Source organism: Sus scrofa, chromosome 7 (assembly GCF_054392235.1).
Source record: "Sus scrofa isolate SSC_HxYL_T2T_F1_AM1 chromosome 7, Sscrofa_HxYL_maternal_Yorkshire_Landrace_v2.0, whole genome shotgun sequence".
Taxonomy (NCBI): Eukaryota; Metazoa; Chordata; class Mammalia; order Artiodactyla; family Suidae; genus Sus; species Sus scrofa.
In genome coordinates this window covers 125250483-125271618 of record NC_139389.1, presented here as the reverse complement: position 1 = coordinate 125271618, position 21136 = coordinate 125250483, and the positions used below count along the sequence as shown (strand labels likewise).

General features: G+C 54.4%; 2 protein-coding genes across 4 annotated transcripts in view; one reads left to right on the top strand and one right to left on the bottom strand.

Moving 5' to 3' along the window:
• LGMN (legumain) overlaps window positions 1-7344 on the top strand; it is a 33828-nt gene extending 26484 nt beyond the window's left edge. For both annotated transcript variants that reach the window (XM_001927082.8, XM_005656451.3), the window contains exons 11-14: window positions 1005-1205; window positions 4507-4677; window positions 6450-6517; window positions 6792-7344. In XM_001927082.8, the coding sequence (XP_001927117.4) occupies window positions 1005-1205; window positions 4507-4677; window positions 6450-6517; window positions 6792-6834 (483 nt within the window). In that variant the 3' untranslated portion in view covers window positions 6835-7344. The remainder of the gene's footprint in view (window positions 1-1004; window positions 1206-4506; window positions 4678-6449; window positions 6518-6791) is intronic.
• Window positions 7345-17019: 9675 nt separating this feature from the next.
• RIN3 (Ras and Rab interactor 3) overlaps window positions 17020-21136 on the bottom strand; it is a 131214-nt gene continuing 127097 nt past the window's right edge. For both annotated transcript variants that reach the window (XM_084970081.1, XM_084970080.1), the window contains one exon: window positions 17020-18146. In XM_084970081.1, the coding sequence (XP_084826207.1) occupies window positions 17826-18146 (321 nt within the window). In that variant the 3' untranslated portion in view covers window positions 17020-17825. The remainder of the gene's footprint in view (window positions 18147-21136) is intronic.

The following is a 21136-nucleotide window of genomic DNA, read 5'->3' as shown; positions in this document are numbered from 1 at the left end:
TGAGCCAGTCAGTCCAGCTGTTGTCTTCGGAGCTTGACGGGCAGGGTGTGGTCTGGAAGGGCTTTGAGCCCTCAGGGCAGTCACAGGCTGTGTGACGTGCACTCCGGGGGCCATGGGTCTGGTCCGGCTTTTGGGGGGCCGTGGGCCTGGTCCGGCTTTTGGGGGGCGGTGGGGAGTGGTCCGGGGCGGGGCGGAGCAGAGAGGAGGCTGGGGAAAGGTGACTCAGGAGAGGCAGGGTCACAGGTGGCCCTGGCTTTGGGGGGGATTGGAGGGAGAAGGTCCCCGGCCACAGCAGTTCTGCCCTGGGCTTTCTGTCCTCTTTCCAGTTTCCGCAGCATCCATCATTCCTGCTCTTGGTTGAGATACGAAGGATCTTTTGTAAACATTACATTTCTGTATATGTGGGTGTCTATTTTATTTTTTGTTTTAGAACTGTTTATAAATTAGCGTTGCTTGGTTTAGGAACATGAATGCCTGCAGCATTTTTTTTCCCCTCTCATCGGGATCCTGTCTGCAGTGACTTCTGTGGGCAAATAGAGCCGGGGGGCTGGGCCCGCTTGTTAGGCCCTGATGCCAAGTCGGCTCCCGCTCCCCCCGGCTTTAGCTCTGCCCACCTCAGTGGACCAGACCTCGGCTCTAACCTGTTCAGATGCTCTGCGCTGTCCTCCTGCTTGTCCCTAGGGGGTAAGAGGGTGAGCATGGGGGCAGTGAGCACAGCCTAGGGCCACCGCTGGCTGAAACGACTCTGGTCCAAGCTCGGCGTGACTGGGTAGCAGTTCTGCCAAGGGCGCCGGGCATCTTCAGAGTTGGTCATTGATGGGTTTCAGGCACTCAAAGGCGTTGCCCTGCCCGCTGCTGAGAGGCGAGCGCTTGCTTTCAGGGTGTCCTTATGCCCCCTCAGTGGTCCCCAAACCACGTGAGGGAGCTGTGAATTCCAGGACCAGGGTCCCTTGGCACATCTGCTCGTCGCACTCCGAGTGACTCTCTCTCTCTCTCTCTCCTAGTCCATCTCTGCCATGAAGTTGGTGCAGTTTCAGGGTCTGAAACACAAAGCCAGCTCTCCCATCTCCCTGCCCCCAGTCCAGCACCTCGACCTCACTCCAAGCCCCGAGGTGCCGCTCACCATCATGAAAAGGAAACTGACGCGCACCAACGATCTGCAGGAGTCCAGGCGTCTTGTCGCGGAGATCGACAGGCATCTGCAGGTAAGTGGCGGCGAGGCGCAGCTCCCAGCCTCGCCGGGCACCGCGCTCAAGCCATCTCTGCCGCCTCCTGCCCGTTATTCCATGCTGGTGGCAGCCAGGTGACAGAGCTCTGAGGTCACCCTCCTCTGGCCACACGGGCATATATGGGAAAGGAACCAGCGTCTTTGCTCACTGTGAAATGGACACGAGTGGGCAGGGCAGTGTAGGCATCCCTCTTTGTCAGTAAACTAGCCTGGACCTCTTGGAGGCAGGGAGCATAGGAAAGGGGCCTGTCTCTCCCTTCCTTGTCCCCTGCTAAGAAGCCATGGCACACGGCCGTTTCTAATTCTTCTTTTTTTTTTTTTTTTTTTTTTTGTATTTCTCTAGGGCTGTACCCACGGCATATGGAGGTTCCCAGGCTGGGTCTAATCGGAGCTGTAGCCGCTGGCCTATGCCACAGCCACAGTAACGCAGGATCTGAGCTGTGTCTGTGACCTACACCACAGCCCACAGCAGTGCTAGATCCTTAACCCACTGAGCGAGGCCAGGGATTGAGCCCGCAGCCCCATGGTTCTTAGTCGGATTCGTTAACCACAGAACCACGACGGGAACTCCGGGTGTTTCTTCTTTTATACGTAGTTGCTTGCTTGACATTTTTATTTTGCTGTTTAGTGAGTTATTAGCGAATCCATTTTTTGAAGAAAAAAAAAATCCAATCCACAGAACGTTTCTGCTGCTTTAGGATATCATAGTCACAGCCCCAGATTCTTCCTGAAACGCTTGAGCAGTCTCTTGTGATGACTCGGTGTGTTTGACATCCATTTGTTTGGAACTGGCCAAATTTCTTTTCAAATTCTAGCTGTGAGACTAGAACCACCAGGCCTGTACTTACGAGATGCCGGGCAGAGATTTACTGTCTTTCCAACAAAGCGAGCTGCGTCGACTCTGTCCCCTTCAGCAGCACAGCTCAGGGATTGACGTGCTGGTATCTGGCCTGAAATGACGTTTTCTTTTTTTTTTTTTTTTAAATGGCCACACCAGCAGCATAGCGAAGTTCCTGGGCCAGGGACTGACTCTGAGCCACAGCTGTGACCTACACCACACCTGCAGCAATGCCTAATCCTTTAACCCACTCACTGTACTGGGCCAGGGATGGAACCTGCACCTCTGCAGCAACCTGAGCCACTGGCTGCAGTCAAATTCTTTTTTTTTTTTTTTTTGCGGTGGGATTCTTAACCCACTATACCACAGCAGGAACTCCTGGCCTGAATTTTCTAAGAAAAAAAAAGTCTGTGTGATCTTGGAGTTCACTGGTGGCTCATCAGTTTAAGGATCTGGCTTGGGTCACTGCTGGGGTGCAAGTTCAGTCCCTGGCCTGGGAACATCCACATGCTGTGGGCATGGCCAAAAAAAAAAAAAATCTGTGATCGCTCTTAAGTCGTATAACTAATACTCCTGATAGTGCCCCATATGTGGTGTAGTAACCAGGCTGTACTTTTTTTTTTTTTTGCTATTTTTAGGGTTGTACCTGCGGCATATGGAGGTTCCCAGGCCAGGGGTTGAATCAGAGCTACAGCTGCCAGCCTACACCACAGCCACAGCAACGCTAGATCCGAGCTGCATCTGCCACCCACACCACAGCTCGTGGCAATGCCGGATCCTTAACCCACTGAGCAAGGCCAGGGATCGAACCCATATGCGCTTGGTTCCTAGTTGGGTTTGTTGGCTGAGGAGCGACGAAGGGAACTCCTCACCAGGCCGTACTCTTCTGCTGGCGTCGGCATGTAGCGCAGGAGTCCTCTGACTTTCTCCTCTTGGACTCTTTACACCTTTCACATTATTGATCCCAAAGAGCTTTTGTTTATGTGGCTGTATCGATGTTTACTGTATTAGCACTGACCGGAGCTTTTTTAAGATATTAACTCCTTTAGAAAAACATAATAAAGGCTTCCTTGCAGGTACCAAATCTAGAAAAGTAGCACCGAATGTTCATGTTCATTAAAAATTTTTTATTTCAATTAAAAAAAAAAGAAAAAAATAATAGACCCATTTTGTGTTGATATATGGTTTTGTGAAAAACCATCATTTGCTAAAGCGAAAACAACTGGGGAGAGCAGAGGGGCATGACATGACATTTTTGCACACCTGCTTGCCGCCCAGCGCGCTGAAGACAGCGGGATCCTTGCACCCGTGTCTGCATTCCTTCTGTGGGGCTCTGCGGTTCTGGCTGAAGTGTGTGAAGAGAGCGCTGCCTCCCATGGATGCCTGGTTGGGAAAGAGAGGACCTTATGGAGCCCCTAGGGGTCTGGGGGACCCCCGTGGTCCCGGACCACCTATTGAGAACGGCTGGCCTAACACGGTGGGCAGGGCGCATCCAGACAGGAATGAAAGGAACCCTGGCAGGGGGTGGGGGGTTGGGCTCGTTGTACGCTTTGGTCAGTGTAGACGACACACAGAAGCAGATCCCTCCATGTGGCGCTGGTTTGCATTATCTGATGGGAAGAACATGATGCCCCTTTTGGTGTCCTTTTTTTTTTTTTTTTTTCGCCATTTCTTGGGCCGCTCCCGCGGCATATGGAGGTTACCAGGCTAGGGGTCAAATCGGAGCTGTAGCTGTCGGCCTAGGCCAGAGCCACAGCAACGCGGGATCCGAGCCACGTCTGCAACCTACACCACAGCTCACGGCAACGCCGGATTGTTAACCCACTGAGCAAGGGCAGGGACCTAACCTGCAACCTCATGGTTCCTAGTCGGATTCGTTAACCACTGCACCACGACAGGAACTCTCCTTTTGGTGTCCTTTGAAGCCTTCGATGGTTTCCAGAACAAGCAAAGGTCCCTGTGAGCGCACAGCGCTGCTTAGACAGACAGGCTGCTTTGGGGTGCAGTTCCTACGCACCCCCCTCTTTCCTCACACTGGGCCATGCCTGCTCTTCAGGTAGACTTCAGTGTCTTTGTCACGCCGGAAGAGCCCTGAAAGGCAAGGTGTTTTCCAAGGTTTCTAGCTGGAACAGAAGCCTTGCTTGGAGTTCCCTTGTGATGCAGCTGGTTAAGGATCCGGCATAGTCACTGCTGTGGCTCTGGTTGCTGCTGTGGCACAGGTTCGATCCCTGGTCCAGGAATTTCCTCCTGCTGTGGTCCTGGCCAAAAAAAAAAAAAAGATGCCTCGAATGCACCTCTTTTGCTGCAGGACGCCTACATCTGTCAGCATCTGTTAGCGTACGGGGTGGGGCGCTGTGTGAAAGAAACTGGGAACGGGTCCAGGGCTCCAAAGAGGCTGCATTAAGTCAGGGACGTCTGGCACAGCCGTGTCTCTTCCCAGGCCAGGAACGTCATCGAGAAGTCCGTGCGCAAAATCGTCTCCTTGACCGTGGGGTCCGACGCTGAGGTGGACAGGCTCCTGTCCCAGAGAGACCCGCTCACGGCGCACGAGTGCTACCAGGAGGCCGTATTGCACTTCCGCACACACTGCTTCAACTGGCACTCCCCCACGGTAAGCCCAGGCCCCCAGGCCGCCGGCCTCCGCACCCCGCCTTCCCTGGGCCCACCAGCTTGGCCTCTCCGTCTCTGCATCTTAAACCCCAAATCCGAATGATTATTGTCCACTGGGAATCACATCAGACGCATTGCCTTGTAGAAGGTTCCATCCAGGCTAAGGAAACCACAGGCGCCTCCAGAGGCCGTGAGTGGGGATGGGAGAGGAAGAAGGTGGCCCCAAATTCACTGACCTTAAGTCTTGGCGCCAGATGCTCTGAGTTGTCCCAGTGGATGGGGGAGCTTCCCACTCAGAGATGATTCAGCTCCCATTTTGGTTGGCTTTTGAGGGGGAGTTTCTTCTCTCCACGCTGTGCTGTCCCCGCCAGGCCCCCGTCCCTTGCTCCTCCCCGTCACACCAGCCACACAGGTTTCTCCCCTTTGGGCCTCTTCTGACCTCTTCCCCAGGTTTATTAAGTCAGACCCTGACCCAGGGGGGAGAAAAAAGTACCTGGTTTGTACACATTGCAGAATGTCAGGGGTGGAAGGTACCGAAAAAGTTTTCTTGGGAGTTTCCGTTGTGGCTCCGCAGGTTAAGGACCTGATGTCTCTGTGGATGAGGATTTGATCCCTGGACTCAGTGGGTTAAGGATTCAGCGTTGCCACAATCTATGACATAGATGACAGATGTGGCTCAGATCTGGTGTTCCTGTGGCTATGGCAGAGGCTGCAGCTGCAGCTCTGGTTCAGCCCCTGGCCTGGGAATTTTGATGCCACAAGTGCAGCTGTAAAAAGTTTCTTTCTGGGGAGTAGCCCCATGTAGTTAGTGGCTGCTGAATTGAGAATGGTACGGAATGGTATCATCGATGCAGAAAGTTCTCTCTGGGTTGTAGTGTGCAGACCGCGGTCACCCTAGATGCTTCCAAAGGTGGAGGGCAGGGCACGTGGAGGTAGCTCTCCTTTATTCATTATTTGTTTTTTAATTTTTTTTTTTTTTTTTTTTTGCTTTTTAGGGCTGTATCCATGGCATATGGAGGTTCCCAGGCTAGGAGTCGAATCTGAGCCATAGCTGCTGGCCTACACCACAGCCACAGCAATGCAGGATCCAGGCTGCATCTGCGACCTACACCACAGCACATGGCAACGCCAGATCTTTAACCCACTGAGTGAGGCCAGGGATCAAACCTGTGTCCTCATGGATACTAGTTGGGTTTGTTACAGTGCTGAGCTACAGTGGGAACTCCTCTCTCTTCGATTTCTCATTTATTTAACAAAGCATTTTCTTTACTTAATAATTTAAAAATTCCCATTTATTTAATATATGTTACCCTCCGGTGTTACTTTTTTGCCCTCTGGAATCATATCAAGGAAATCTCTTCTTTCTTCTCTTGAGAATTCTCAGATTCCCTTGAAGTGTTTTTCAGGATAAACATCCCTAGTTGTTTTGGTCTTATCGGTTGTCATCTGGTTCAGCATTCACTCGCCAGGGTGTCCCAGAACCAAGAGCCAGGCTGCCGGGGGAGGTCCTCACTAATGGGGGGGGGGCTTCTCCCCCAGGAGTCCTGGGCAGGCGCTGTAGGAGCCTGCAGAGCCCCTGCACACGTGCTCTTCCTTGGGAGATGGTCCGGAAATCTCAACAGATTTTCCAAAGGTGGGGAGGGGACCCCTGACCCGATAAGATCAAGCACCACTGGTCTAGATGCTTCGCATTTTCCCAGGGTGGGATTTGACTCTGTGTGTGTGTGCTGAAATGGTGATATTTGATTGTCTTTTGGTTTTGTCTTCTTCTAGTATGAATATGCTCTGAGACATTTGTACGTGCTGGCCAACCTTTGTGAAAACTCGTATCCGATTGCCAGGTGAGCCAGCACCTGCAGGGGAAGGGTCCGAGGCCTCCTGAAAGCGGAGGGCCGCAGGCGGCGCTGCTGTCCTTTCCTGCACGTGGGCCGTTCGCTTCTGCCGGCTGCCGCCTCTGGCCGGGGAGGGCTTCCAAATCGATGCGTGTCCCCGGGCTCATCGTCGGGCAGGTCCTTCCCGCATGACGTTCTGTTCCATGTTGGGTTCTGTTTGTCTTCATGGCTTCAGGGCTGACCAATCTCAGGGTCACCAACTTCTTCTTTCCGTTTCTCGCAGCATAAAATTGTCCATGGACAAGGTGTGCCTTGGTTACTACTGACACCGAGCCCCCGCCTGACGCTTTTCCAAATGTGAATGCCGCCGTCCCTTAGAATGTGTGCTGATTGGAGACCGAAGACGTGGAGCCAGAGGGCAGCTCGCCCGGCGCCTGCAGGCGCTCCTGGGGATGCGGTCAGGCCTCTCCGGAGCCCGGCTGTCTTTTCCGACCTCGGCAGCTCTTACAGGTCGCCTGTGATCCCCTGGAAAACCCAGATCTGAGCGGCAAAGTTCTGTGCTGAGCTTGGTTCATTTGCTTTTGAAGAGGGTTTTTTGCCCAAACCTTGTAAGGAGCGAGAAGTTCACTGGGGCTTCTGGAGCCAGTGAGAGTCTTTGTTCTGTGGAATTTGAAGCCAGAACCTCTTAAATCTTCACAGTGATTTTATTGAAGAGGAGCATAAACCCCCAAATGGAAAACTATTTTTAGAAAATAGTATCATTTTTGATTGCTTTTGTATTTTATTTTGCAATAACAGACACATCTAAAAAATAAAGATTTATAACTGAGTATTAATTTCAGGTCCCCAACTTTGCTCCTGGTCCCTCCTGACCCACCCCCCATCTGTCTGTCTCCTAGCCCCGCCACCCCTCCCCACCTGCCACTTCCTGCTCCCCTCACTCCCCAGACTCTTCAGCCTCTGTGCCTTTGCTCCCTGCCCTGCCCCATGCCCAGAGCGCCCTTCCCCCCAGGTGACAGATGGATCTCAAGGTGGATCTGAAAGTACCGTGTCTTCCTTGGCTTCCTCCTCTCCCACCCAGCAAAGTCCCCTGTCTCTGGCCATTGGCATTTGCAGTTTCTTCGGTTCTTTTCCAGCACATGTCAGGGTCTGCTCTGATACCACACACGGGTTTTCTGAGCTTCTCTGAGGGCAGAGGCTGCCCGTCTCACCCTGCTTCCCTCCGCCCAGTGCGTGTGGGGAGGTACTCACCACGGGTTTGTGAAAGATGGTTCTTTTGTTTTTGTTTTTTGCTTTTTATGGCCCTACCCTGTGGCATATGGAGGTTCCCAGGCTAGGTCAAATCAGAGCTACAGTTGCCAGCCCACAATGCAGGATCTGAGCTGAGTCTGCAACCTACACCACAGTTTATGGCAACGCAGGATCCTTAACCCGCTGAGTGAGGCCAGGGATTGAACCCGCCTCCTCATGGATGCTAGTTGGATTTGTTTCTGCTGAGCCAGGAGGGGAACTCCTGAAAGATTTGTTTAAAAGTAACACTAATGGAGCACCCGCTGTGGCGCAGTGGGTTAATGATTGACCTATCTCTGGTGTTGCTGGTTTGATCCTCGGGCAGTAGGTTAAGGATCTGACAGTGCCGCAGCTGTGGTGTAGGTTGCAGACGAGGCTTGGATTCGATCCCTGGTCTGGGAACTCCATATGCCGTGGATGTGCCTGAAAAAGGAGAAGAAATACAAGTAACATTAACTTGGAGTTTCCTAGTGGCTCATCAGGTTAAGGACCTTGTATTGTCAGTACTGTGGTGAGGGTCCCTGTTGTGGCACAGGTTCGATCCCTGGCCTGGGATCGCCTACATGCCGCTGGCCCAGTCAAAAAAAAAAAAAGAATTCTCCCTGCCCATGCAGTGGGATATTGTGTGGCAACAAGATGGATAAAGCACTGATAGAGCGCCAGCGTTTGGCCAGGGGAAGAGGCAGACATGCGAGACCATGCATCATATGGCTCCATCTGTGTCTAATGTCTAGAATAAGCTGCTCCAGAGAAACAGAAAGGAGATGAGTGGTTCCCGGAACTGGTGATGGGGAGAGGGAGATGGGAGGAGAGGCAGCTGATGGGGCTGGAAATGTTCGGAAACCGATCGTGGTGATGGCTGCCCTACCCGACTGTATAGAAAGCCATTGCCTGGCACACATCAGATGGAATTATGTGGTTTGCTAATTATATTTCAGTAATGTTTTAAAAATACGCCCTCTAGGCGTTCCTGTCATGGCTCAGTGGGTTAAGAATTCAGCATCGTGTCTCTTGAGGATGTGGGTTCAATCCCTGGCTTCCCTCAGTGGGTTAAGCTGCAGCGTAGGCTGGCAGCTGCAGCTCTGATGTGACCCCTAGTCCAGGAACTTCCATATGCCGCAGGTGTAGCTGTGGGAGAAAAAAAAAAAAAGTCCCTATAACTAGATGACTTTAAATAGAAAGCAAAAAAGCAACACCAGACAATGACACTTGGGTCCACCTGACTTTGCAGTGAAACCTGTCTTAATTAGCAGCAATTGACACCTTCAAAGTGAGGTACAGATTGGAAATTGAGATACTGGCAAAAAGGGTTATGTCTTTGACAAAATTCTGTGTCTAATGGGTCCGTCTTTATTTTTGGCCACACCCAGGGCATGTGGAAGTTCCTGGGCCAGGAATGGAACCTGCTCACACAGCAGTGACAACGCTGGATCCTTAACTCACTGAGACACCAGGAATTCCTCTAATAAACCCACCTTTAATCAGATTATCCTTTCTCTGTGAGGTTGTCCTACCACAGCCAGGATAAAGAACTCTCACTGTCCTACAGATCTGGGGGGAGCTTATGGTGTGTGTGTGTGTGTGTATCACTAAAGCTCTAGAATGGGCAACCCTGAGGGCCAGCTGATGTTCAAACATATGTAAATGCTGAAAAGAATTTTTTTTTTTTTTTGGTCTTTTTGCCATTTCTTGGGCCGCTCCCGCGGCATATGGAGGTTCCCAGGTCTAGGGGGTCTAATCGGAGCTGTAGCCACCGGCCTATGCCAGAGCCACAGCAACTCGGGATCCAAGCCTAGTCTGCAACCGACACCACAGCTCACGGCAACATCGGATCCATAACCCACTGAGCAAGGGCAGGGATCGAACCTGCAGCCTCAAGATTCCTAGTCGGATTCGTTAACCACTGCGCCATGACAGGAACTCCTGAAAAGAATTTTTTAAAGGAATCTCTTAAAAGACCTCAAGAGTCAGATGCTAAAAACGGAACTCTCTTCTAGAACTGTCAACTATCGTGGTGATCCTGCCTCGTTATTTGTCCTCTCTGTGCAGCAGAAATATACTAAACTGTTTAACAAGTGCAGACACTTGAATGTGGTTCTAAAGGTCGCAAGCGGCTTGTTCACTTCTCAGATGATTGACAGTTGCACACGTCTCACTGCCTGGACTTGTTTTCCTACGGTCAGTAGGACCCCCACAGAGTGGCTTTCCACCCCTCCTATTAAGCCATTTTCTATTAGAATTCTGGTAAGGGTGGCCTTTCTATGTGTGTCACACTTGGACCGGCATTTTTTCCACCTACTTATATCCATCACACCAGCCACCCTGGCAGCCCCCGCCTGTTTGTGCTGCGTTCCAATCACAGCACCCCACCCCCGCCCCCCAAAAGTAATCGCTCTGGTGTGTTCTTTGGGGGGTTTTTTGGGGTTGGGGTTTTTTGTTTTTGTTTTTTTTTTTGGCTTTTTTGGGCCACACCAGTGGCATGTGGAATTTCCCTGGCTAGGGGTTGAATCAGAGCTACAGCTGCCAGCCTACATCACAGCCACAGTAAAACGAGATCCTAGCCATGTCTGTGACCTACACTGCAGTTCCGGCAACGCCTGATCTCTGACCCACTGATCGAGGCCAGGGACCGAACCTATGTCTTCACAGATACTAGTTGGATTTGTTTCGCTGCGTCACAACGGGAACTCCACGTTCTTTGCGGTCTTATCCTAAGTGTGCATCCCGAGGAGTTCCTGCTGTGGCGCCACAGGATGGGGGGCATAACAGGATGCATAGCATCTCTGCAGTGCTGGGATGCAGGTTCCAGCCCCAGCAAGACACAGTGGGTTAAAGATCTGACATGGATGCAGCTGTGGCATAGGGCGCAACTGCTGCTCGGATCGGATCCCTAGCCCAAAACCCCATATGCTAAGGGGTGACCAAAACCAAAACAAAAATAAAAACAAAACAAAAAGAAAAACCAAGTGTGTAACCCTAGACACTTGCCCACTTAGAAAACGGTCCTGTCTTTTCGTCTCCCTTAGGCTACAGGTTTCCTCCTCATCTTTTTTTCTTTTCTCCCTTCCAATTTCTGTTGCAGAGTCCAGGCTGTTGACAGGAGGAGTTTCTCAGGCTGGACCTGCTGATGGCATCTGCAAGCTACTGGTGGGCATGGGTTTCTGTCACTGGGGTCTCTTACAAGTCAGCAGCTGTATCCAGAGGATTTTTCCATGACTAATGGGTTTCAATCCATTACACATCTGTATTTTTTTTTTTTTTGGTCTTTATTTATTTATTTATTTTTTTGTCTTTTTGCCATTTCTTCGGCCGCTCCCGCGGCATATGGAGGTTCCCAGGCTAGGGGTTGAATCAGAGCTGTAGCCACCAGCCTACACCAGAGCCACAGCAACGCAGGATCCGAGCCGCGTCTGCCACCTACACCACAGCTCACGGCAACGCCGGATCGTTAACCCACTGAGCAAGGGCAGGGACCGAACCCGCAACCTCATGGTTCCTAGTCGAATTCGTTAACCACTGCGCCACGACGGGAACTCCTTTTTTTGGTCTTTAGGGCCGCACCTATGGCATATGGAAGTTCCCAGGGGAAGGGTCGAATCGGAGGTGTAGCCGCCGGCCTACCCCACAGCCACGGCAACGCCAGATCCTAGTGGTGTCTGCAACCGACGCTGGATCCTTAACTCACTGAGCAAGGCCAGGGGTCAAACCCACATCCTCATGGATACTGGTCAGTCAGATTCGTTTCCATTGCACCACGACGGGAACGCCATTGCCCGTCTGTATTAAAGTTCGGCTTGTCTGGTTTTGGCTGATGGAATCTTCCAGGTGGACGCCCCAGCCCTTTCCACGTGACCCTAAAAACTTCCATAGCTTCCTTCCTCTCTGGTGTCTCTGATGTTTTGCTCCACATTTCCTGTCCGGAGCTGCAATCAGCTGTTTCTTCAGGCAACTCTGGTTTCTGTCCCTGAGACATGGTAATTCAAGACAACAGTCTGACTGCCGAGCGCTCGTTACAGCCTCCAGCCCCCCCACCCCCCAATCCTGTTCTACGTGGTGGAGAATTTCCAGACTCCCTGTGCTGCCAGGCAGGGCCATTCAGGGCCTGCTGGCTGCCCCTTTGGTCTCCCCGCCCCCGCCCCCACCAGTACTCTGTTTCAGGCTTTATGTGCAAATAACCCAGAACAAGCAACCTGGAAATGCACAGTGACTGCATTCAGCACGCTCCTATTTCATTTTTCTGTCTTTGTCCCTTTCTTTCATCTTCCTGGTCCAAAACTGTCAAGAGAGAGTTCCCACTGCGGCTCAGTGGCTTAAGGACGAAACCTAGTCTCCGTGAGGATGTGGGTTTGTTTGATCCCTGGCCTTGCTCATTGGGTTAAGGATCTGACGTTGCCTCGAGGTGCAGTGTAGGTCTCAGACATGTCTCGGATCTGGTACGGCTGTGGCTGTGGTATAGGCCGGCAGCCACGGCTCTGATTCCACCCCTAGCCTGGGAACCTCCATATGCTGCAGGTGAGGATGGAAAAAGAAGAAACAAAAACTGTCGAGAGTCAAAGAATTTCCCCCTCTTGCATGCAAACAAAGTCACCACCACAGTTTCACAGGTGCTGGCAGGAGATATGAGACTCCTGGATAAAGACACAGGATTGCTACCTGTATGTGTGACTGGGTCACCCTGCTGTAGAGTAGAAAATTGACAGAACACTGTAAACCAGCTATAATGGGAAAAAATAAAAATCATTATATATATATATATAAATGCTTCAGAATAAAAGCTGGCCACTAATGTTTCATTTAAAAAAAAAAAAGAGTTCCCGTCGTGGCGCAGCAGAAACGAATTCAACTAAGAACCATGAGGTTGTGTGTTCGATCCTTGGCCTCGCTCCATGGGTTAAGGATCTAGTGTTGCTGTGAGCTGTGGTGTAGGCTGGCAGCTACAGCTCCGATGAGACCCCCAGCCTGGGGACATCCATATGCCACAGGTGTAGCCCTAAAAGGACAAAAGACAAAAAAAAAAAAAAAAAGAAAAAAAGAAAAGAAAAGACACAGGACTGCCTACTTCCAGCACCCAGATGCACAGGCTTCATATATGCTTGGACTCCCCTGCCTGCGGAGCACCCTGTGGGGGATGCAGAGGGGGGCCCTGGTGGATGCTGTGTGCCTGGGGTGTGGGTCAGGCCGAGATACCACGAGCTGTGGAAAAAGGCTGCGAGCAAACGTGTCTAACATTTGCCCCGGGAGCAGACATGGTCTTCTAAGGTGAGTGTCATTATTATCTTCATCAGGAAAAAACAAAAAAATCTGCCTTCTTCCCAGGAGGGAGACATTATCTTTATCCTCCAAGGCAAGACAGCCTGGAATCAAAACACCTGAGGAGTCTTCACCAGACCGGCAAGAGATCCGTGGAAGATTCCAGCAACCTTCAGGGGCTCTTCCTCTCTGCCCTGCTCCTGGCCACTCGTTCTCCTTCCAGACCCCAATCAGGCAGCCCTGTCTGCAGGGGGCCCTCGGCTCCCTTGGGATGGGGGTGGGGGTGGGGGTTGCGGTGGGGTGTGTCCTCTCTGCTCCCAAGGCCCCCAGAACGCCCCCTGCTGGCTGCTGTCCTCACACTGATCACATTAAATGGAAAATATGTGCCTGGCTCGGTGGCCTCCAGGTTTAAGGCCACATGGGCCCCCTGCAGGACCATACGATGCCTTCAGGCGGAAGAAGTGTCCCGTGCCAAGGTGCAGGCCTTGACAAGTGGAGCCCAAACTTAATTTCTTTTTTTCTTTCCCTTTTGCTTTTTAGGGCCACACCCGTGTCGTATGGAGTTTCCCAGGCTAGGGGTTCAATCGAAGCTACAGCTGCTGGCCTATGCCACAGCCACAGGCACGCCAGATCCAAGCTGTGTCTGTGACTTACACCACATCACACGACAACGCTGTATCCTTAACTCACTGAGCGAGGCCAGGGATCGAACCCACAACCTCATGGTTCCTAGTCGGATTCGTTTCTGCTGTGCCAGCATGGGAACTCCTCAAACTGGATTTCACCCCCACTTATCCCCTGGCAGTGACTGACCTCCCAGCCCTTAGGTGATAGCCCCGAATTTACTTCCCTTTTCCAAAGCACCTGAGGCTTTGCCTACCTGCCCTCACCCAGGAGTGTGTGTGATCCCAGCAACAAGCCTGGGAAATCGGGACATAAGCCTTCTTCTTTGAAGATGGGAGAGACGAAGGCGCGCAGCTTCCCTGGAGCCCAGGTCTCCTGACTGCCAGTTGCTGGTCTCCCCACCCTCCTGCTGAGCACGTTTCCGACTTGGAAGCCAGAGCTCAGAGCTCCCTTTTGGATGAGTTCTGTAGAGAGCCGATTCCTGGAAGGCGGTCCTGGGATAGCGCTGTCTTCCAGCAAATAGCGTGACAGTCGAGGAAGGCAAGCAGCTGCCTTGGGTCAGCTTTTTTCTCTCCAAAGCCCTGCTCCACGTGACCTTCCTGGAAGGGAGGGCCTGGTTCCTGCCCCAGCTGCTGCCCTGCCCAGACGCCCCTGCAAAGGATCAGCCGGTCCCTGGATTGCAGCCAGCTGAGTGCATTCACAGCCGCCCATCTGCAAACCTTCACCCGGCCTGCCAGCCACAGCCTGGGCCCCCAAATGGGGATGACAGCCTGGTCCGTGGGTGGGGGGAAGGGAGGGTGTCTCCAGCACAACCAGAGGACCCTCCCTCCTCTCTCTGTCCCTCTCAGGGCCTCTGCTCTTCTCTGCCCACCTCCCCTGCAGATCTGTCCCTTAACCGCCTCCCCCCCCCGCCCCAATGAGCTCATAACTAGGGCGAGTTGGATACAACATACTAAGGTGCCGTGAGGCCAGGCATCTGCTGGGCTGGTTTGAGAAATGTCTCGTGATGGCCAGGACCTTGCATCCAGCTGGGGACCAGGGAGCAGCAGGCCCTGGGCATGCCCTGGTCTCTACAGAAGCCCTGGTGGCATCTCCCAGCACTGCTGGCCCCGGCCCAGCCTCGGGCGGGGGGTGGGGGGAGATGGCGCCAAAGGCAGAGGGCAGAAGGGAGCCAGCAGGACAAGGGGAGAGGGGACAAATGCCGGGAAGGAGACACAGACGAGCCCTTATCCTATGTCACAGCCTGTGGCCCCGTCACCTTTAGAGACACTGACCCCTCGCTTGGGGCCTATGGAGAAGCCAGGCTGGTTCACTTGGCTCTTGGGCCTTTGGGTTGGTCAGGTCAGCCCTGCCATGCTCACCACGGCCGGCCGTCTCGGGCAAGTTCATCCAGAGGGGGCCTGGCAGGCAGGCTCATCTGACTTTTTGGTTTTTGACCTTGGAAGGCTGCTCGGGGTAGAAAGAGAGCTCTGAATTTGGGGTAGGTCAGCCCTGAGCTCAAATTTCCCTTTGGCCTCTCACCAGCTTTGCGATCTTGGGCACGTCACCCTCTGTTATGAGCTGAACTGTGTCCCCTCAAAGTTCATGTGTTGAAACTCTAACCCCTGACATCTCAGACAATGACTGTATTTGGAGAATTCCTTAAGGTACAATGAGGTCACGTGGCTGGGCCCTCATCCAACAGGACCCGCGTCCTTCTCAGAAGAGAAGGGCCCAGAGCAGGGGCTGTGTGAGAACACGGCAGGAAGGCAGCGTCTGCAAGCCCCGGGGAAACCAGGCCTCATCTGCGACTTGCACCCTCCGGAATGGTGAGAAAATACATTTCTGCTGTTTAAGCTGCCCAGTCTGTGGTATTTTGCTAAGGCGGTCTACGCAGTCTAATTCTCTTCCTTTCTTTGAGTCTCCGAGTCCTCATCCATAAATACCTCCCTCAAGGGGCCGCTGTTCAAATGAAATAAAATCACGCAAGGGGAGCTGCTAACCAGCGCCAGGCGCCCATGAGGGCTCAGCCCACGTAAGACCCTGTTTCCGGGCCTTGGCTCAGGCCCTCACACCTCCCTGGGGGCAGAAGCATCCAGATAATGGGGCTCTGGGCAGCCCCACCCCCTCACCCTCGGGTCTCTCCTGCTGATGGACCTTAGCCCTGGCCTTAGGAGAGTGAGGCTGGCACGCACGCTCACTCACCCATGCACAAGCCGGTCCGGCTTACTGGCTGGCTCTGCACACTGCCCCCCACCTGGGGGCTGGACATAAAAACCTCAGGGCTGGATTGGTGTCCAATCCACCCTCTAAATTTCCACCCGCCCCAGGTTTGGGCACCTGTGCTGGGGCAGGAGGGTGCCTGGTTAATCGGATGCCCCTCTGACCTTTCCCACTAGCCTCAGGCCTAGCGGGAGGCAGTGGGCACGAGGTTGCAGAGCCAGCTCAGTTCAGGGCTGCAGGGATCACTGGTGCTCAGAAAGGGGACAATGTCTGCATCAGGTGATACATGGCGGTGGGGGGCGGGGGGAAGGCAAGCTAGGATCGTGGCTGGCTACCCTCAGCTCCTGGATATCTGCCTGCTTTCTCATGTCTCTTATACTGACCTCCAGCCTGGAAAGTCCTCCAGGCCTGGCTGGTGGCTGCATCCTAGAGCAATCCCTGCATCTCATGCAGGACTGGCCTGGAGCCAGAGTCTGACAGGTGTTTGTTGACCGGCTGCATGAGCTGCTTGCTGCCCAGGGGTATAGTCCAGGTTATGTCTAGTCAGCCTGCCCTTGGGGGCATTGCCATTCACACCTGGGTTCCGGGGGAATTTTGCTTTGCTCTTCGCTGTTTCCCAGGGCCCAGAAGCGTGCTGACATTTAACAGGCACTCAACAAACACGTATGTTTGATCCATGCAGACTGGTCCAAATCCGATGGAGAAAGTAGACGTATCCACCGACAAATACAATTTGATAAGCTAGCTCTTATGAGAGAGACGAGCCCCGGGTGCTGGGCACGGGGACAAGGACTATCTGGCCAGCCTAGGAAGTTGGAGAAGCCTTCCTGGAGGAGATGGGCTTTGAAGGATAAATAGGAGTTTGACCGGGCAAAGACTCTAGGGATGGTATTCCTGGGATGGGTAGCAGAGGCAGGAATGATGGCAACCACGGAGGGTGGGGAGGCAGGAAATAACCCGGTCGAAGGGCAGACAGGACCAGGGCCCTGAGAGCTGAGAGCATCTGCAGATTCTGTCAGCAGATGGAGCCCGTGGTGGAAAGAAGGGGCTCTTCTGTACCCCACCTGGAAGGAGAGTCGGGCTATTAATGGGGGGCCTGGCAGGCTGAGCAACGCTCTAGCCCCTTGAGAAAAGGAGATGCCATCTTCAAAAGGGCTTTTATTAAACACTCCCCACAGTGCGTGTCGCCACAGTCCTGGGGTGCCCACCAAGGAAAGGGCCCCGTCCATGTCCCCTGGGGCGGAGGCTGGACACATCCACGGAGCCATGGAGCTGGCCTCACTGGGAGGTCCCGGTGTATGTCTGGCTGCTTCTGGAGGGGCTCAGGAGCTGCGGCGGGACTGCGGGCGCTTGATAGCCGAGGGCAGGCTCTGCTGCAGGGTGGGGGGGCCTGTCTCCTCTTACACCCTGAGAAGCTCCTGAGATGATGAGCAGGTCCAAACAGCGCAGCTCCATCCTGGGGTGGGGACAGCTGTGGCCAGGCCACTCCCCTGCAGGGCAGTCCTGGGGGAAGGAAGCCCCCCAGGAAAGACAGAAGATTGGGTGGGCCTGCGGCAGGGGGCAGGGGACGGGGATGCGGAGGTCGAGGCCCGCCCCCCCCAAGGGCTGTGTGAACCAGAGCCAGGCTTGGGCTCTGCTTGCTGCGAGGGCTGGAGAGTCCCATCTGTCTCTGTGAGCCTGGGTTTCCCTTTCTGTCTCATGAGGAACCCGGCCTCTCAGGGCTCGGACCGCCTTCAGGAAGCACGCTGGACACCGCTGGTCACGTCTTCACAACTGTCCTGCCGTCTTGGCCTAGGCACGCTCAGTGCATTGCAAGCATGTATGACGTGTGGACATCCCTGATGGGAGTGTGTGTGTGTGTGTGTGTGTGTGTGCAGCTGAGTGTGAGTGTGGGGGTGAGGATGGGGCCAGAGATGAGTGAATACTGCCTTTGGAGGGGCCCAGGCCCGCTTCACAGGAAGTTGGGCTCCCGCACCACGAGGCACGGCGGGCCCCCGCTGCCCCCGCCGCCGTCCAGGGGCCGGTACACGAAGTGGAAGTCGCGCTTGGGCTCGCTCCGCAGCAGGTAGCCCTTGATCCGGTGCGGCAGTGCATCGTCCGCCAGCTGGAAGCAGCGCCCGTCCACCAGCACGAAGAGCCGGTGGTCCTGCGGCTGCACCACCTCGAACTTCTCGGCGCACTGAGCGCACAGCGCGTCGGCCTGCGTGTCCGCCCGCGACGCCAGCGTCCGCGACTGCTGCTCGGGCTCCAGGTATGACACGCAGATGAAATCCTGCGGGGCGAGAGGGAGGGGGCGTGGGTCACCAGCAGGGTCAAGTGGCATCTGGTCTCATCACCCCCACTCCAAGGTTGGGAGCTTGACAGGGATGAGGAGCTGCATGGCTTTGGTCAAGCCCTTGTCCTCTCTGGGGGTGGGGATGGATGGCAGGAGGGGTTTGTGAGGCTGGCAGTCGGGGCGCCTGCGGCTGACCCTGCTGTGTGACCTCAGGCAAGGCCTTTCCCTCTCTGAGCCTCACTTCTCGATGGGGCCTATCACTGTGTGAGAGGTGGTTGGCTTTGGGTCTTGGCAGTGAGCGCGCTCCCTGGTGGCCAGTCCACGGGCTCGCCGTCATTTATTCATCCGTCACCCACTTCCTCAGGTCTTGCTCCCTGAATCCCCTTGCCTCCCAGTTGCTACGCTGGGCCCGCAGGGCAGTGGAAGTAAGGTCAGAGGTGCAGACCCACCCCCAGAACCCCACGGAGGAACAGTTCAGCCCTTAGGGCTGGAAGAGCCTGGGGGGGTGGGGGGTGGCTTCTCCCAGCCCTTCCCTGTCGGCCTCGGCCAGTTTCCCGGGATGTTCCGGGGAGGGAGGTTTGGGCAAGCAGAGAAGGGCGGGAGAAGCCTTGGTGGAAGGGGGTTGGGGAGGCTGAGCCTGAAGGATGCGGGCTTTAGGACAGGTGGAGAGGCTGCAGCTCTTGTGCTGGGTGGGCAAGGGTGAGGCGACGCCTGCCAAGCTGGCGGTGGGAGCATGCGCACACACCGGCACACGCACACCTTGCTCCACCAGAGAAGGCGGGAGGAGTCCCTGGCTGGCATTGAATCTGCTCCCAGTCACTGTGTAACCTTGACCTCACCGAGCCTCCATTTCCTCAGCTGTGAACTGGCGATAACACCAGTCCTTACACTGCGGCTGTGAGGAAGCACATAAACCTAGTTCAGAGCCTGAAAGAGTCCCCTTCTGCCCAAGCACCCTGTGGGCGGGGAGGCAGTGTGTGCAGGGCTGCCCCCTTGTGGAAGGATGGTAGCATCACAGCCGTCTCGTGATGAACCTGAGGATGAGCACTTCAGGGTGGTGATAATTACGGCTACAGAGTGGCCAGTGGGAAGCGCCAGGCTGTGTCAAGATTCACTGGGATCATTCCTTTCCTCCTTGGGTGTCAGAGGCTGCCTGTGCGCTCCTTGTCCCCCAGTAGGCCTTCCAAGGGCCCTTTACACCTGCTGATGACTGTCAGGCTCTGGGCTTTCATTCCCAAGGGAGGGATTTAGGGTGTGGGGTGCAGAGGAGGCAGCGGGAGGGGGCAGAGGGTGGCACCCTCGCCAGACGCCATAAACAGCGCTCATCCCAAGCATCTTTCTGAGCTTTGCCTTCCCAGTGGGAGGCACTAATGCACCGCCTGGCTCAGCACTGGGAATCCACCTGGCAGAAGCAAGAAGTAATGCCTAGGTCAGGCTTGGACCAAGAGCGTCCATATTGCGAGAGTCGGTGGAGGGGGGAGGGGGCGTTCCCATTGTGGTGCAGCGGAAATGAATCCAACTAGTATCCATGAGGATGCAGGTTCGATCCCTGGCCTCCCTCAGTGGGCTAGGGATCTGGCGTTGCCGTGAGCTGTGACGTAGGCTGCAAATGTGGCTTGGATCCCCCATTGCTGTGACTGTGGTACAGGCCTGAAGCTCTAGCTCCAGTTTGCCCTCTAGCCTGGGAACCTCTACATGCCACAGGCGCGGCCCTAAAACACACACACATACACAAAGTGTTGGTGGAGGGACAGGTGTCCCAGGAGGCGGTGGAGAGTGGTGGGGTGCTGGAGCTGGCTCTTGCTGACTCATGCTGGCTCCCACCAGCTTGAGAAAACCAATTGTGTACATCTCTTCCCAACTCCAAGTTCAGTGATGCCAAGTTCGTAGTTTGAAACTGGCCACGGTGGGAGTATGTGTATCATGAAAATCAGCAGAAGCGAAAATCAGAGCTTCTGCCCTGCCCCCAGAGGACCAGTTACTAAACATTATCAAGACACCATTGATTACAGGAGGGGGGACATTAGCTTGGCAGCCTAGAGCAAGTACTGGCAAGGCAGAGCTCCATTGGCTCACGACCCCCTGTTCTGATGGAAACTGAGCCCTAGAGAGGGTAAAACACTGCTTAGGGTCACACAGCAAGCTAGCGGAGAGCTGGGTCCATATCTTGAGCCATTTGCCTCCTAGGCAGGGTCTCTGCTGGTTAAAGAAGAGCCAACTGGCAAGCCTGGAGTGGGGTTCAGGTCCAGTGTGCCCTGGGTGCCAGGAAAGTGAGACTCTATAGCTATTTACAGCTCTGAACTGCAGCCTGGCTCACTGTCTTAATTCCCTCCATTCTGCATACACCCCAGTCCCCCTTGGTCCCAGACTCTGGGGCCATGAAACTTGTGAGCCATGGGCCCTGCTCTCTCAGGGTGACAGCTTCATACACAGATGGTTACAATTCAGTGTATATGTGTTGCAATGCGCAGAGCTGCAGCAGGAATCACAGAGGAGGCATCTAACCCAGGCCCTGGGGAAGGGGGGGGGGGCGCAGGTGGAGGGTGTCAGGGAGGGCTTCTCAGAGGAGGGGCTGTTGGAAAGCAGTGGCAGCCAGTGAAAATGGAGATGGATCAGCACCAACAAAGGCTTACGGGAGGGAGTTGAGCTTGGCAAGTTCCGGGAGTGAGGGGTGGCTGAAGTGATGCAGCCTGGGGGTGGGGGGATAATGGGAGTCAGGGAGGAGCCAGAAGTCTGGCCGCCAGTGGCTTGGATCCTGAGTTTGTAGAGAGAAGTGGGGAAGGATGGCTGGCTGGATTGGAGGGGGCAGCTAGGGGCAGAGCATCCTTTGATAGCGGCTGCATTTGTCCAGGGGCAAGGCTGCAGATCAGCTCGAGGGCTTCTGTTCCCATCATCAGCCCTAACAGCCTGCTCCACCTAGTGGGTGCCAAGGAATGATGGGTAAAAGTCTCAATCCTTCTATCTCTGTCACTTCCACCCAACTGCAA